This window comes from Geotrypetes seraphini, chromosome 1 (genome assembly GCF_902459505.1).
Source record: "Geotrypetes seraphini chromosome 1, aGeoSer1.1, whole genome shotgun sequence".
Classification (NCBI taxonomy): Eukaryota; Metazoa; Chordata; class Amphibia; order Gymnophiona; family Dermophiidae; genus Geotrypetes; species Geotrypetes seraphini.
The window spans coordinates 212407630-212425906 of record NC_047084.1 but is presented as its reverse complement, the minus strand read 5'-3'; the positions used below and the strand labels follow the sequence as shown (position 1 = coordinate 212425906).

General features: G+C 40.7%; 1 protein-coding gene across 3 annotated transcripts in view; it reads right to left on the bottom strand.

Annotated features, from left to right (window-relative positions):
* LNX1 (ligand of numb-protein X 1) overlaps window positions 1–18277 on the bottom strand; it is a 241735-nt gene that overhangs the window by 32886 nt on the left and 190572 nt on the right. For all 3 annotated transcript variants that reach the window (XM_033945384.1, XM_033945393.1, XM_033945405.1), the window contains one exon: window positions 3195–3369. In XM_033945384.1, the coding sequence (XP_033801275.1) occupies window positions 3195–3369 (175 nt within the window). The remainder of the gene's footprint in view (window positions 1–3194; window positions 3370–18277) is intronic.

Sequence of the window (18277 nt, the reverse complement as noted above, 5' to 3'; positions counted from 1 at the left end):
GAAGTTTTCAGTAAAATGTGGGGGGTTGCAACCCCCCAAGCCTCCCACAACGTGGCACGATCTGTATAAAGTCGGAGCCCTTTAAACAGTCATTTTCTTTGGCGCGCGGCTCCGCATTGCGCTCAGTTGTCTGCGCGTGCCTTTGTTCCGGCGCGCTTTTGACCTGACACCAGTTATCTGTATTTAAAAAAAAAAAAATCTGTGAAACATATGCACACAAGTCATTTGCAAATTGTAGTAGTGACTCATAGCTTTCATAGCCACTGAGTAGCTTTTACAAGCAATTTTGTCTTTCATCTGTTTCCATTTGTTTATAACCATTGTGCAACATTAAGGGCTCCTTTTACTAACATTAAGGGCTCCTTTTACGGTAGCGTTTTTAGCGTGCACTTCAGATTAGCGTGTGTTATCCCTGACGCTATGCGGAAAAACTAACGCCAGCTCTATGGAGGCATTAGCGTGTAGCGCGTGCTAAAACCGCTAGCGCAGCTTAGTGAAAGGAGCCCCAAGTTTCCGCAGATTGAATTAATAGGACTGGCCAATCCTGCTGGACTGTGAATAAACACAGTGTGACGTACAAAAACTCTAATTGCCTTATTTTATCAAAAAAGAACGAAGCACAAAAAAACAAGAGACTATGAAAAACACAAGACCGCTAAAATGATATTTAACAATAACAGTAAAATACCGCATGCCCTCTTGTCAGAGAAACTCTCTTTCCATGTATACAACACCTCCCTTAAATAAGTGAATGCATTGAAATAATTATCATGCCAGATGCCTTTCTCGTCTTATGTTTTTCTTTATCCTGTTTTGTTAACAGTTAAAATATTCTAGGAATTTCTAAAAGTAATTTTGCTGGTATAAAGAAATGAGATGTGAAAGAACTAGGAAACAAAGTCCTAGTGATGACTCCCTTAGCTTTTAGTTTTAACCTAGTTTCTTACAGTGAAACTAACTATAAATTCTTCAGGTCTGTGTGACATGACCTCCTTCATCCCCCAATAACTTGTCTAATTTTGTTCAAATTTATGTCACAGACAACAGAGTGGCCAGTGACCCCCAACTCATGTTTTTCATGTGCTTAACGCCTAGAATTCCCTTATTATATTTCGCATGAGAAATAGGCTATTTCAGCAGGCTATTGTTAATGGCAGGGAGATCAAGACCCATTGTGATGCCAAGGTGCATTTTGAAATCTATTATGGTCAAAAATCAAAATGAATTATCGTGATATTTGACAAATCTCCTTGACATGAAATTGCACGAATGTAATCTCCAGGCCTTAAAATAAAATCAGGTGCTGAATTTCTTAGTGTTGGATTCAAAATAATCTGATAAATCAGTCCCACATGTAGTACCATCCTTAGGTCTAGTCTGTCTAGGCATGTTAACCTTTACCTATCATAATAAATTTTACATTACCCTGGTTCCAGTTGTAATTATTTTAGCAAAGTGTTGTATTATTCACCGTTATCATTTATGGCTATTGTAAATACAATGGCCCAATAGATGGGACAAATGATAGGTAGAAGGTGTACTGTATGTCCCATGCCATGGGACATACGATGGCAATGACATTTTTTGGAATGTCCCATCATCCAGGACACACGATAGGAAAAGGTTAAGGGAATTCAGGTGACTTCCTTGAGACATGCAGAGCTTTGAGCAAAAAAAAGAAGAAAAAAAAAATCACTGAAGCAAGTCTCCGGGTTTCATACATCTGTACTCTTCACCCCACGTCCTCTTCTATTTTCCTGGCAGGAGAACATTGCCTTTAACTTGACACTTCTTGTAACATCTTAAATTAGAAGTCCAAACCTAGTACTGCAGTAGTAAATTATGACAGCATGTCCCATTCGGTCTGTTCAGACGTGGTTAGGGTTGTACTGTTGCTCTGGGCACATCCTTCCCTTTTTCTTTATAGAGCTACAAATACTGCTGCACATGGGCTACACTCCTCTATGCCTATTTTAAAGTGTGAAATCATTTAAGTTTTGTTTTCGGTGGAAATACTATATACTTTTATTCTAATATCTTGTAATATGTGATGCTAAAAGTTTTGTAAAACTTACTGACACTTTCTTTTAGACTTAAGCTGAGGAAGGAGGCAAATGCAGGCAAGAGATACTGACCTCCTCCAGCTCATGAGAGGGAGGTGGACAGAATCTCACTGGGAATAGGAGAGAAAGACAAGTGATGGGGAGGAGAGAAAACTAGTCTTGAGTTGGAAAGAGAATAAGGAATCTTTGAGTGTGGGAGTAATGGGACAAATAGGATCACTTGGGGGAAAAGGGTAGCTGAAAGGATCACACAGTGAGGGGAAGGGGGGAAGGATTATGGTACAAGAGGAAGGGGAAGAATCGTGCAAGAAGAAGTGAGGGATAATCATTGTGCAAGAGGAAGTAGAAGGGGATGAGGATCATGGTACAACAGAAAAGGTAAGGATAATGGAAGAAGGGGAGGAAGATCATGGTGTAAAAGGAAGGTGAAGGATTGTGGAAGGGGAGGAGGATCATAGAAACATGATGGCAGATAAAGCCAAATGGCCCATCCAGTCTGCCCAACCACAGCATCCATTATCTCCTCCTCTCCATAAGAGATCCCATGTTTTCTTGAATTCAGGCACAGTCTCTGTCTCTACCACCTCTTCCAGGAGACTGTTCCATGCATCTATCATCCTTTCTGTAAAAAAAGTATTTCCTTAGATTATACCTGAGACTATCACCTCTTAACTTCATCCCTTGCTCTCACCCTGCAGTTTCCTTTCAATTGATAAAATTGGCCTCATGCATATTTATGTCACATAGGATTTAAACATCTCTATCATATCTCCCCTCTCCCGCCTTTCCTCCAAAGTATACATATTGAGATCTTTAAGTCTGATTATGGTAATGATGTCTATATTCCATCAACTTCCTGATACTAGGTTCACAACAGATTACAATGTATATAATAAAATTATAGAAAAACAAAATTTAAAAAGAAAAACTTTTCAAATAAGTAGGTTTTCAGCACCTTTCAAAATGACAAATACGTTCAGATAGTTTTCATCTCGATTGGCACAGACCACTAAGATGTGACTTCCCTAGGGCTTGTCCTTTCCATGTGGAAGGTATATATGTTAGAAATATGAGCAAGGATACGATCAGGTCAAGTTCTTTTAACAGTCTCCCAACTACTCTTTGTTTTACCTGCTTTTAGTCTCCTGTCTCTACCTATGACTCCCTCAGGTTCGACACTCATGATGTAAATGGGAAGGTCCCATTCTCTGTTGGATATTCCACCTGCCACCATCATTCCCAAGGATTCTGTGTGATCTCGGTTGACAATCGCCACCTTCTCGTGACATGTGACATGAAGGGTGTTCTGCAAAATAAAAAACACTTTCTAGTTAATCTATGTACAGTTTTCTATGAATTGTATATGTACAGCAAAGTGCTAAGCAAAGCTGAAATAATAATAATAATTACCATTGAGCCTAGCTATGTAGTCCTTTTACTAAGGTGCGGTAGCTGATTTAGTGCGTGCTAAATGCTAACGCGTCCATAGACTATAATGGATTCGTTAGTTTTTAGTGCGTGCTAAAACAGCTAGCGTGCCTTCGTAAAAGGACCCCCATATTTGACTTGTCTGTTTAAATATCCCTGACTCCATGGTGCAAGTGAGAAGGGAAGAGGGTCATGGGGCAAGAGGAAGGGGAAGGATTGTGTAAGGGGAGGGGGAGCAGGATCATGGTGCTGAAAAAAATATTAGCAGAAACAGCATCCTTCAATCTGGTAAAAATCTTTACAGGCACATATTATTCATTGAATTTAACACAATTAGGAACCCTTTTACTAAGGGCTCCTTTTACTAAGCTGCGCTAGTGTTTTTAGCGCACGCATAAGATTAGCGCACGCTAGATGAAAAATTACCGCCTGCTTAAAAGGAGGCCCTAACACACCTTTGTAAAAGGAGCCCTAAGCTGCATTAGGAGATGGGATTAGCGCTCTCTAATGTGAGACCTTTCTTTAGTACAAAGCAGTACTAAAAAATGACTTTAGTGTGCCCTTGCGCAGGCTTTTCCCATGTACTAAGGCCATTTTTAACACAGCAGTAAAATAACTGATTTTCAAATGTTTGTATGAATGGCAGTGTGCTAGTGTTGCCAATAGATAGAGTATGGCCATCAAAAAAGAGTAGCCTGCGAGTCCTTACTGCTACCTATTTTTGTAGGCAGTAAGGGCTCGCACTAATTCCCTTTATAATGCTCCACCCTATCTGCCTTATTATTCCCTCTCTAATTCCCTATCTGAGCACTGTGTATAAGATTCATCATTCTGTCCTGTTTGTCTGTCACAACTAGATTGTAAGCTCAGGGACTGTCTCTTCCTTGTTAATATACAGCACTATGTGCATCTGGTAGTGCTATAGAAATGATAAGTAGTAGTAGTAGTGATGACAGTAATATTTGGAACTGAGAAGAGGAAGCAACGTGAGAATATTTTTACTGTTAATGCCAACTTCATCTAAGCGCAGGAAATCAAACTATTTACCCATAATTCAATAACTATATTAATGTATGTTCTGTCCCTACATTCATGTGAAAAGAGTGCTTGTTGTTAGATATATAAACAGAGTGTATTGCTTTAAGATAAACTCCCTGAGTGCACTGCTATTCAACCAGTGGGATGAGCACCCCTCACCCTCTCCTGGTTAATTCTATTGTGTTTGTGGAAATAACAGTCTCCATCTTGGAACTGCATGTGGTTATAGAGAAAATACTCCCCTTCTGATTTTAGCCTTTGAATTTGCTAGCTGCAGAGTGTCTAGCTTTGCATCTGCTTGCCTCTAAGTAACTTGGTATTGCTAAGCTTTAAAGCACAGCATTAGTATTTCACAGAGGGTACAAGTATGTGAAAATGTACTCCCGGCTTGCCCTAATTTATAGAAGGTGCTGGTTGAATGTGAATTCTGTGAGAGAAGAAATTCCTTAAGATCTACTGTACTATAGGTTTATTTATTTCTTTGTTTTATGTTTAATAAAGAAAGCTTGTTTAAGGAATCAGAATTCAGTCTGGTAATATTATAGGCTACAGACTCAATGAGTTTATCTGTCTGGGATAAGCCTCAGAAAAGTAAAATCATAAGCTGCTTGACAATCCACAGAGTTGAGAATGATAAGTCAAGATAATGTACCTTATTTCAATAAACAGGTGATTGCATAAGTATTATACAGTAGCTTAGCAGTTTTCAAATCCATCTTAGTTGTAAATTAACATAAAAAAACAAACCAAAAACATTACACATTCCAGCTTGGAGAAGAGATGGCTCTGGGTGATATGATAGAGGTCTAGAAAATACTGAGTGAAGTGGAAAGGGTTGATGTGAATTGCTTGTTTACTTTTCCCAAAATTACTAGGACTAGGGGGCATGCGATAAAGCTACTAAGTAGTAGATTTAAAATGAACCAGAGAAAGTATTTCTTCACACAACATATAATTAAACTCTGGAATTCATTGCCAGAGAATGTGGTGACATCAGTTAGCTTAGCAGGGTTTAGAAAAGTTTTGAATAATTTCCTAAAAGAGAAGTCCATAGGCCATTATTGAGATAACTTGGGGGAATCCACTGCTTATTCCTAGGCTAAGCAGCATGAAATCTGTTTGATTACTTGGGATCTAGCTAGGTATTTGGAACCTGGGTTAGCCACTGTTGGAAACAGGATACTGGGCTTGATGGCCTTCAGTCTGTCCTAGTATGGCAATTCTTCTATTTTTATTAATATATTAATGTACATTGTGCTCATCAGTATTGAGATGGTATTACTAGAGTACCAGACTATCACATCTGTTTATATTATAATCATAAGAAAACTATTGAAAATATGAATATTGAAAAGTTTGACGACACATAACCAAGACCTGAAATCAAAAGATGGTCACAGAGAATAATCAGAATGTAGCAGGAAGCAGTATCTGAGCCTCTAGCAATCACAATTTTCAATGCCAGAGCATGTGCGCCTCCTGGCATTGAATATCTAGGTCTCAGTTGTCACCTGTAAGCTAGCCGGATGCCGGCTGATATTCAGACTGGCATCTGGTTAACAACCACCTTATAGAGATCTTGTACTAAGCTACAGTAAGCACTATGTGTGCTTACCGCAGCTTAAAATGCACTACTGGGGGCTGTGTTCAAGCATCTTGCGGTAGTGTTTACATGTGTATGTGCTACCCATGCGCTAAAAAAAATAGCGTTTATTTTTTTAGCCCTGGATCTTGGGCAAAGAATAAGCAGGTTTTGTGCTAATCAGTTAGCACAGCTACATTGCTATGCACTAACTGATTAGCACATGAGTGCAATCATCTGCTAAGCGCCATTTATAGAATCACACCTAGTGGTGCCTAAGCAGCCTTTGGAGCCGGTAGGCATTGAAACTGTTAGGCACATTCCATTTATGCCAGGGTTTTCTTGGCCTAAATGAGTGCACTTAAGTTAGGTGCCTACCGGTACCTAAGTCAAACCACCCCCCAAATGTGCCCTTAACCATGCCTTGGAGTAGACACTTACTGAGTTAGGCAACTTCTGGCTATTTTTTTTTTTTTTAATTGTTGCATTTTCAATAAATGGCTCCAATTAATAAAATTAAATTAGGTATCTAGATTGGCTAGGCAAGACTATACACTTCCAGGACCAGCAGCATAGCGAGGGTGAGAGGTGCCTGGGGCAGTGGCGTCCCCCCATCTTCCCCGCCCCTCCTGCCGTACGCCCCTTCCTTTCCCCTGTACCTCTTTTACTTCCTAGGCGTGGGTCCAGGAAGTGACATCAGAGGGAAGAGCCAATGCTAGCGTGAGCAGTAGGTTGGAGTTGCTGCTCACGCCTGGAACGTTAAAGAGGTACAGGGGAAGGGAAGGGACGTGTGAGTGTGGTAATGAGGGGGGGGGGCAGAGAAGGAGGAGAGGAAGATGGGTGCCGGTGCCCTCACCATGACATTGCCTAGGGCAGACTGGCCTCCCCTCTCCCCCCTTACTACGCCACTGTTCAGGACTATTTAACAGCATCAATGGATCAAGATATGCAAAATGCATTGAAATACAAAGGTAAATATCTAGAAGTGTTCTCCATCATTAAAGCTAGACAGCTATTCTGATGAGTGATTGAATGAGAGTCCACCAGCACATATTGGAAAGCTGCAATGGAATTTGCAAAACAAGAGACAAAGGGGCCCTTTTACTAAAGCTTGGAGCAAGTTTAGCACTTGCTAACAGAGATTACCATGCGCTACGTGCTAAGAAACCCATTATGGGCTGGATTCTATATATGGCACCCAGATTTGCATGCCCAAGAGGCATGCAAATTAATTAATTTCTTAATTATGTTAATTGGTACTCATTAACCCCACCTTTTATGAAGCCGCGTTAGGCTTTTTTATCGCCGGCCAAGGCGGTATTAGCTCTGACACTCATAGAATTCTTATGAGCATCAGAGCTAATACCGCCATGGCTGGTGATTAAAAAAAAGCCTATGCAGCTTCATAAAAGGGGTGGGAGATGGTAATAGTTGTGCTCTCGTCTGGCTGTGCGCTATTCTTTAAAGCAGTGTGCTTAACTCTCATAGCATGTATCTCAAAAGGTGGTGTGGGCATAGGAGAAATGTGGGCGTGTCAGAGGAGTTCCCAAAATTCTCACGCATTGTTATAGAATGCTAGGGTCAGTGCGCCTAACTTGGGCACCAGCATTTACGCTAGGTTTAAGCAGCCGTAAGTCTGGCACCCAAAATTAGGCACAAGATCCATGCTTAAGTTTATTCTATACAGGGCATGCACCCTACCACTACTATTAATTATTTCTATAGTGCTACCAGACAGACGCAGCGCTGTACAGAGACACGAAGAAGACTAGGAGCTCACAATCTAAACGGGCACGACAGACAAACAGGATGCCATGGATACAGTTAGGGGGAATGGTTAGGGTGGAAATGGCTAGGGTGGTAGGCAGTGGGCAGTAGGGTTATGCTAGTGGTTATTGTGGTCATCACAAAGAATGAGGCAACAATAAATGTCATATCTTCTTCAAAATGGGTACTAAAACCTCCCTGGCTCTATGTCATAAAAAGGGGAGGGAATTCAGAAAACTGCTAAAAACATACATTTTTAGGTTCCATCTTAAAAGTATAGGATGAGGAAAAAGTGTTTGCCTTTTCTGGAAAATATGCAGTCTTTCTTAGGTTTTTAAAAAAAATTATTTATTTTTTATGTAATTTCAGAATACTATGGGGTCCTTTTACAAAGGCGCAGTAGCGGTTTAACACACGGAATACCGTGCGTTAAACCGCCTGCCGTGCTAGTAACTAAGGCCTCCATTGATGAGGCGTTAGGATTTTAGGCTGCCGCGGGGGTTAGTGCGTGATGAAATGTCCGATGCGCTAACCCCCGTAGCGTGCCTTGATAAAAGGAGCCCTATGTTTCCTTCTCTTCCATTCAAATCCACACTAGGCCTATTTGGCAATGTAGCAGAATGTAAGTGTGTTTATTGCATTCTGTACATTTATTTGTGCATGGGACAGGTAAATGTGGGCATCCAGTTCTAGAATTGCCCTTCACCGGGTAAGCTGTTTTCTCTCTAGAAAGGATGGTTGGTAACAGAGTGCAAAGATGGAAAACAGTAAAGGAGTCTGTGAGTAAACAGGGACTGCAACTGCTCAATCTGAACCTTTGGAGAAACAACAAAGGAATTTAGAAGCAAACAGTTTGACACTGATGAAGGATAGCACTTCAGTAAAGAGAAAATTGTAGTTTCTTGGAACAGGCTGAGGAATTTGACTATTGGAGCACTCAACTTTCCTCAAGTGCTTAAGGTATCTCAGACGGAGGAACTCTATGAGCGTTGAGAGCAGCGTGGGCCATTCAGCAAGGCTCCCTGTGCTAAAAAATGCTATCGCAGTTTAATATAAGGGGGCCTTAGTCCAGCGATTTTCCAGGTCTTTTGTTCTGTATTTTTCCGACAGAATGAAAAAAGTGAAAAATCACTGGACTAAGTGTATAGTCCTCGATGGAGACAGCTTCAAATTTGTAGGTTGGGCTGAGACCTTTTCAGCAGCCCCTCATAATCAGGGACTAGGTCACCTATAACGTAAACACAATACCTGGAAGTGGGGGAAAAAACAGGCAACTTTATTCCAGTTCATGAAGAACGAGCTGCCTCAGATCCCATGGATGTTAAAGCTTTTCTTAAGACCTCCCTTCATGTCATTACCAACAGGACAATATAAACAACTGGGTAGGTTCAAAAAACAAAATTGTTCCTAAATGTCCATAACAAAAAACAAACTGATAAAGGAACAATGCTACTTCAAAAAATCTTTGAACCTTAGGTGGTGCTCAGATTCCAGGATGGAAAACAAGAGACCTCAATATGGGGACTTAACCCCTATAGAGACTCTGTGGTATCTATCATTGCACCGTGTAAGAGATTTATGTGAAGTACTTGTTGGTGATGGACTCGATGATATGTTTAGTCTCTATCTTTAAACACTTCAAAGTAGAATAAACTTTAAATTGAGCGAGCTTGAAAAAATGAACTTAGCTGTAAAATACAGGAAGCGTTGGTGATGCAGGGTCCTCTGACGCGTTTCGCCGCCCTGGCTTCCTCAGAAGACCCGCAAGCAACTTGTATTCAGCCTGTTCTAATTGACGTCAGTAAATGACATAATGTTCAAAACTTGTCCTGATTTACTTGAATTTTCTATTTCCTGTGACGTCACAGGAAATAGAAAATTCAAGTAAATCAGGACAAGTTTTGAACATTATGTCATTTACTGACGTCAATTAGAACAGGCTGAATACAAGTTGCTTGCGGGTCTTCTGAGGAAGCCAGGGCGGCGAAACGCGTCAGAGGACCCTGCATCACCAACGCTTCCTGTATTTTACAGCTAAGTTCATTTTTTCAAGCTCGCTCAATTTAAAGTTTATTCTACATTGAAGTGTTTAAAGATAGAGACTAAACATATCATCGAGTCCATCACCAACAAGTACTTCACATAAATCTCTTACACGGTGCAATGATAGATACCACAGAGTCTCTATAGGGGTTAAGTCCCCATATTGAGGTCTCTTGTTTTCCATCCTGGAATCTGAGCACCACCTAAGGTTCAAAGGTTTTTTGAAGTAGCATTGTTCCTTTATTACCAACAGGACTACTTTCCTGTGACATTTCCTTTAAAATCTCACCACAACTTAGTTCTTCATTTATATGTTTATTATACAGTATTTATGAATAGTTTTTAGGTAGTTTTTTTTTCTGATTAGTCACAGGTGACACAAAATTACAGGAAGTACTTTTTGGCTTTATGGCCAAGAGTCTTCAGCACTTGGTGTAGGGTTACCATATGGCTCCAGAAAAAAATGAGAGGACAGATTGAGATATCTGGATTTTACTTCCATTGATTTAAATGGAAGTAAAACCCAAATGTGTCTATCCATCATCCTTACTTCCCTTGCTTTCAATGGAAGTAAAACCCAGATATCTCAATCTGTTCTCTCTTTTTTTCTGGTGTTATATGGTAACCCATATATTTTGAACTTTCCTTCTAAATAGAATTCCTACGAGTGTCAGAGCATTTACCTCACTGGCTCGCAGTAGAAACTTCTACCACGGCTTTGTAAAAGGAGCTCTATATTTTCCTTGAGTACAAATAGCTTGGATTTTTCAGTGGCTCAAGACAGCATTGGAGTTTGGTGGATGGGGAATCCTCCTGAGGTTGCACAACATATATTTGGCTTCAATTGTTATTTATTTAATCAATTTTCTTGTGCTGCTTTATTACATTGCTGTAGTTTTCCTTATGGCTATCTGTTGACTGTCTAGAAAGATGTATTTTCCTGTGGTCCCCCTCTTTTTTTTTTAATAAATCTTTATTCATTTTTAAAACTTTCAACAAATGTAACATAAGATACAATCATTTTATATTATAACGTCACTTAATATACCATCAAATTCTAACTCACATCAAATATCCCCCTGCCTTATACTCAACAATTGTTCTTAAGGATAAGAAATTATAAAGTATTTCTACCCCCCTCCCCACCCTGGACGCTTATGAACAAAAGGGGAGGGGGGAATTCATTCTGTACAGTATTTTGTTAATGTCTCCCAAACCTCCCTAAATTTCTTAAAATGCTCCTGCTGTATGGCTATCTCACTTTCCATTTTAAAAATTTTCAAGAAATTTGCATGCACAATTTATTTGCCATATATAAAATTAGGAGATAAATTAGAATTGATATATCTTCAAAGCTAATTTACTTAAATCATGCAATTATCAATAAGTTTTGGTCGTGTGTGTGTATGCAATTTATTCCCCAGTTCTATACAGGGTGCCCATAATTGCATGTGTAATTTGGGTGCATGCCAATTTGCACATGCAATATAATTGAAAAGTTAGCCAATGGGACACTAACAATCAATTATTAGCACTAATTGGCAGTAATTAGAATTGATGCACACATTTTTATAGTTGCTATTCTATAAAGATGCACATGTAAATTTTTCTGTGTGGCTCTGAAAAGGAGGCGTGCCCATGGGCATGGTATGGGCACAGATTCTGGCACCAAATGCTGTTCTGTAAATGGTGCCAAACTCAGAGCAACCAAAAGAAGTCCAACAGGAGTACATGCCAACGAAGAAATCAGCACTGAAAAAATAGTGGGATTGGACCACAGTCTTTCCAAATAGGGAGCAGACCACAAGGATCATTAAGAACATAAATTTAGGTAGATCCACTAAAGAGGTAGATCTGATGCAGCACTGTGTTTCGGTGCATGGTACGCCTGCCTCAGAGGTCACAAAATACACTGTGTTGAAAAAATTACCAGTGTAAAAAAGCCTTATGGATCTACACCAAAACATGGTGCCATGTCGGGTCAAATACAATAATGTTATGTTTTTGATGATCTTTTTGGTCTGCTCACTATTTGGAAAGACTGTGGCCCAATCACACGTTTTTTCAGTGCCAAACACAAAGCACTTTTATAGAATAGTGCTTAGCACTCATTTTTTTGCTGCCATATACATAATCTAACCCAATGCATGTATGTATGCATTTATGAAACATGTGCATATATTACAACTGCCCTGTGCTGATTAAAAACCACCCCTCTGGAATTGCCCACCTGCATATAGTGTAAAAACAAACACATTCTTTGCATGAGCTTTCACCAGAGGGCTCCAGAAAAAGGAGGATGGATTGAGATATCCAGGTTTTACTTCCATTAAAATCAATGGAAGTAAAACCCAGATGTCTCAATCCATCCTCATCTTTCTGGAGCCATGCAGTAACCCTATGTGGCTGCATAATTTTTATAAAAGCTCTTTTCTCCATATAAAACAGGTTTTACACCCAGAGAGAGCTTTATATAATGACCTCTAAAATGTGTTCTTCAGGAGCAAGGCAACCGATCTAATGCTTCCAAAGCAGGTGTAATGTGCTCGGAGCAGTGGAGATTTACTAGCAGATGGGCTGTAGAATTCTGACCTTTCCACAGTGGACCTACAATCCCACCAACAGAGAACGGCAATAAACCAGCCCGAAGGTTACTACTGCTAGATCAATTTGTTCAAGCAAAAGCTTTTGGTCTCACTTAATGTGATGGAAAAAAAAGCAGAATCTTCAAATACAATCTGACAGTCTTGTATTTATCTCTAACCCTGTGCCCTCTACTTAGTGCCTTGGCATACGGATTCCATTGCTTTTGCTACTCTGTTCTTTCAGTGCTTGAAGAGAGACCACCATCAGCATCAACAAATGCACAAGTCTTGAGTCTGTTGCCATTGGTGGGACACTGACCATAGGTGTCTGTTCAGCACTGGCCTTAGTTCTCAGATACTGGAGTTGCCAAATCTTCATCTGTCTTTTGTGGAACACAGATTTTAGAAGTTTGCTTGGCATTGATCTTAGTTCCCAGCTAAACTGGACCAACAGAATACCTCAAAAGCTATGTTATACTTCCATCTTCTTTCTGTTGAGACATCCCCTGTGTTTATCCCACACATGTTCGAATTTCCTCACCATTTTTGTCCCTACCACTTCTACTGGGAGAGCATTCCAGGCACCCTCTACCCTCTGTATGAAAGCATATTTTGTGATATTACTCCTAGGTTTACCACCTTGAAACCTGAATGCATGACCTTTAGTTCTAACAATATTGAAAGGGGAGAGGTTTAGAACAAACGCCAGGAAGTTCTTTTTCACACAGAGGGTGGTGGATACATGGAACGCGCTACCGGAGGATGTGATAAACGGGAGCACGCTACAGGGGTTCAAAGAAGCTTTGGATAGGTACTTGGAGGACAAAGGGATTGAGGGGTACAGATAAGAGTAGAGGTAGATTATAGGGATGGGATTAGAGGTAAGTTATAAAATTAATCAGGGACCACTGTTCAGGCACTAGGCCTGATGGGCCACCGTGGGAGCGGACCGCTGGGCAGGATGGACCTCTGGTCTGACTCAGCGGGGGGCAACTTCTTATGTTCTTATTTCTTACTTCCATCTCTCTGGACAGATCTGTTCATAGATGAATTCTTTTCAGGTATTTGTAGTGCAGATTTACCCATCTATGTCCCAGCTTTCTAAAACCCGGTTTTCATTCAGAATAAGGGGCTCATAATCGAAACAGAAATACGTCTATAATCCCACTTAAATCGTCACTTGGATGATCTGAAAGACAGGTCGTCCAAGTGATGATAATCAAAACGGGTTTTAGACGTATCTAAAAACAGCTTAGGCCTTTTCAGTGCCGCTGTATGTCAAGAGCTGAAAGAGGCATTTTAGGAGGAGTGGTGAGGGCGGGATGTGGATTGACCTAGACTTAGTCGTACTGCAAGTACAACCGAATGTTTAATAAGACTGCCTAAATGGAACTTACACATAGTGACTTAGGCGATCTAAAAACAGGTCTAAATGCTCAGAAGGTATCCAAAGTGACCAGATAACCACTGCAGACACAAAGTACAGACCAACACATAAAAATCAGAATAAAAACATATATACCTACCTCCAGAACATCAGCACCTGGCATAGGAAAGCCTAGTAGAGCTGCACAGAGGTGGCTTAAGTAGTCTGGGGGGTGGGCTAGTGAACCATGGAGGAGGACCCAGTCCAATAAGCCACTCTAACCACTGCATTTATGGTAAAACATGTGCACCCACCAAAACCTCCCAAAACCCTATTGTACTGCTAGAAGATGCTGCTTGCTGCCACCAAAGATTTTGAAGAGGTATGCGAGGTGGGGGCACGCATGCCAGGAAGAGGTATGTGCAGGATGGGGGATGCACATAGTATGGCAATACCTGGTACCCCTGCCCTGGGCACCTCCTTACCCTGCTACACTGCTGCAAACTTACCCTGCAGTAGTGTATTTTAACCTGCGGTAAGCAGGTGTTATTGCTGACTACAGCATAGTAAATGGCCCCATAAATCTTTGTTTTCTATATTTCTTATCAGGGTATGGTAATAGGTGAAGATATCCACTTTTCACTCCCACTGTTTCACTGAAATCCTTTCATATGCTAACAATAGCATAGCCCATCTATTAGGCATGGGATTCAGTACTGCAGGGAAGGGAAACTTCCTGTTGGAAACGTGGAACATGATGTGGCCTCTGGGCAAAGAAACTCGGTCACTTAATGTCTCATTACAGTGTTGTTGTTGGGTTTTTATTTTTTGGGGGGGTGTAGGACTGCTGTTTTTGAAACACTAGTGTTGCTCACTTTTGCTCATGATATAGTTATTTAAATAAGCAATATAAGCTGGTTTTAATTGGTAAGTGCTGTGAAATTCTTTTTGCTCATAGGATATAATCCCTTCTGTCTAGTGATTAAGAGCCAAACTTAAAAAAAAAGGTAAAAACAAAGTACAGATAAATGGAGTTGTGAAGAAAAAAAATTTACAATGAAAGCAAATGAATGTTTTGTTTTTTTTACTTGTTTTCTTCTTTACAGCAGGGGCTCACAGAGAGGGCCACAAATAGACCTTGTTCAGGATATCCACAATGAATGCATACATTCAGTCTGAGAACAAGGCTGGAAGCCAATTGTGACCCTGGAGGACTGGTGCTGTGAGCCTTGGCTTTCGAGCACACTTAGAAATATCTCCCGCATGTCTAAACATGGCAAAAGCAATGTGTCTCTCAGTGCAATACATTTTCTTCTCAATTGCAACCTTTCCCTATTATTCTTAAACAGCTCTTGCAGGCCAAGACACAGAATACATAACAGTTTGTACCTTTTGAAGTATAAAGCAAGACAAATGTTTACAGCTGATTATCATAATCTTAGAGTCATGACACGTGCCTCAGAGCAGCTTAAACAGCTGTGTCCGCACAGAGGAAATGGAACATGAAGGTTATCCCACAGCTGCAGTATAGTGTATACTTCAAAAAAAAACCAAAAACCTCAGATAATAGAACCTCCTCATGCTATGAACGGAAGGAGTAGGTGGTGATAGGGATGAAGATGATGCAGGCCATTTTATCCTCTGGCCCATTGTTAGTTTTTCGTTTGGTACCAAGTTCTCAGAATGAAAAGCAGTGCTTGATCATTTCAAATCAAGCTTCAAGTTACTTTATTTTTGATACACCGTCTATCAAAACAAATGTCTAGATGGTGTACAATATAAAAAGATTGTAAGGGACAATTAAAATAGGTAAATAAAAGCACTATTTTATCAAATATTTTTTTTTTAAAAAAATACTAGAATTCGGATTAACTTACATGAGATGGAAGGAAAGTAGGGGAGGGGAAGGTTGTTTAAAATACATCAAAGTAAAATTAATGAAAAAGGACGGTAAATAGGGAGTGGCAAAAACATTAGGAGGGGAATCATTTCAAAAGAAGTAATAGATGTTTCCAAAGCTTCACATGAATCAAGGAATTAAGAGGCTGAAACTAATACTAAAGAATAAAGGCATCTTTAAAGAGGAAAGTTTTAAGTTTGGCTTTAAATTTTTCAAGCGAGTTCTCTAATTGAACATCTAATGGGAGGGCATTCCACAGAGAGGGGGCAATAACTGAAAAGGATCAGAAATGCAGTGACGTATCAAGGGGGGGTGGGGGGGGGGGCGGTCCACCTCAGGTGCAGCCTTAGGGGGGGTGCACAGCCGGACAGGTCCGGAAAATTCCTGGGCTGCGACAGCACTCAGCGGCAGCGGCACCCCCTGCCCCGCGACAGCACTCAAGTTCGGCCTCCTTCTCCTGGTATCAGCAGAACTTCAGATCGGCAACAGGTGCTCAGTCAAAAGCTTCCCCTGACTCAGCTTCCTGTTTCCGCACAGGCAGTTCAGTCAGGGGAAGCTTTTGACTGAGCACCTGTTGCCGATCTGAAGTTCTGCTGATGCCGGGAAAAGGAGGCTGAACTTGAGTGCTGTCGTGGGGCAGGGGGGGGCGCCGATGCCGCTGAGTGCCGTTGCGGGGGGGGGGGGGGGAGGGCTTGCCGATCTTGTTGCCAAAATCAGAAAGGTGAGGGAGAAAGATGGGCCTGTGGTGGATGGAGAGATTGAGAGAAGGGGACAGATGATGGAAGTGGGGGAAAGAGAGAAGGGGCAGATGATGGAAGTGGAGAGAAGGGGGAGATAGAAGAGGGCAGATGATAGAAGTGGGAGGGAAAGAGAGAGAAGGGCAGATGATGGAAGTGGAGAGAAGGGGGTGAGAGAAGAGGGCAGATGATGGAAGTGGGGGGAAAGAGAGAGAAGGGGCAGATGATGGAAGTGGAGAGAAGGGGGAGAGAGAAGAGGGCAGAAGATGGAAGGGGGAAAGAGAGAGAAGGGGCAGATGATGGAAGTGGAGAGAAAGGAGAGAGAGAAGAGGGCAGAGGATGGAAGGATGGGGAAAGAGAGAGAAGGGGCAGATGATGAAAGTGAAGGGGGAGAGAGAAGGTTTTTTCTGTGTTTTGTGGGTTCGAAAGACATGGTTTTCTGTTAGGATTGACAGTATAGTATTGATCTGTACTAGTCTGGCTTGTTTAGTTTTACAATGGGTGTATTGATGTACTGCTCACTGCAATATGTAAGATGCTGCCTTTTCCTAGGTACTCATGTGTGACGTGTGGCTTGTTACTAAAAATCATGTTTTTCGTACAGATGGGGGGGTGCCAAAAAATGACGGGCCCCGGGTGTCACATATGCTAGGTACGCCACTGGCATGACTATGCATTTCTTAGCATTACATTTTAGCTGCCAAATTTTAGACCATTCTTCAATCTTCGCTAGGTCTTTCTTCATATTATATACACTATCCTCCGATCTGCAGATTTTGGTATCATCCACAAAGAGCCAAATCTTGCCTGACAGCCCTTCAGCAAAATTGCTTATAAAATTGTTAAAAAGAACAGGCCCAAAAACAGAACCTTGAGGCACATCACTGGTAACTAACCCTTTCCTGGGATCATTGGGACCTTTGTATTTTCATTAAGTAATGACTTCAACGAGGAGTACAGCATATAAGATAAGTGGAATGATTTTGAGCCCTCTTTGATGTTCAGAATCAATGTGAATATTAGATTCTGGTGGATTACATATACGTTTTATTTTGTAATACGAATTTGGGAAAGCTGCTACAACCCTTTAAAAAAAAAAAAAAAAAATTTCAAGTCAGAAGTCAAAGAATTTATCTTAAAATTTAATAAAAGTTGGAATAAATAAAGTAGAATGAAAATTTAAGACTGAAAACATATACAGTCATCCACAAAGGGGCAAATCTTACCTGACAGCCATTCAGCAAAATCGCTTATAAAAATGTTAAAAAGAACAGACCCAAGAACAGAATCTTGAGGCACACCACTGGTAACATCCCTTTCCTCAGTCCTGGAGATAGATCTTGGACTGACTTTGATTTGGTAGATGATTCCATATTAAGAACACTGCTCAGTAAGTATAGTTCATCTCACTGAATTTTAGACAGCTGTTCAGATTATATAATTTAAGAAGCTTCTGAGTCCTTCTCAGGCTTGCTGAAGTGGTGGATAAATACTCAGCTTGAAGGGGGCTATTTTTCTTTGAATTCTAGAAAATGTATTTTGACACCTATAGTGGAAAATTCTTCAATGAGAACCCATAATGTCTCCAGTTAAATACCTATTACATCTATTCTGTTGTTTACCAATCCTGTGGAAGGCCAGGTTACTTCTCAGTTGATGTCCTATTTAGAAAGATTTGATATTTTGCATGATTCACAATCTAGATTTAATAAATATAGCCTGGGTTTTGTGTCGTATAATTAGACCATGATATTTGGACTTGGATAAG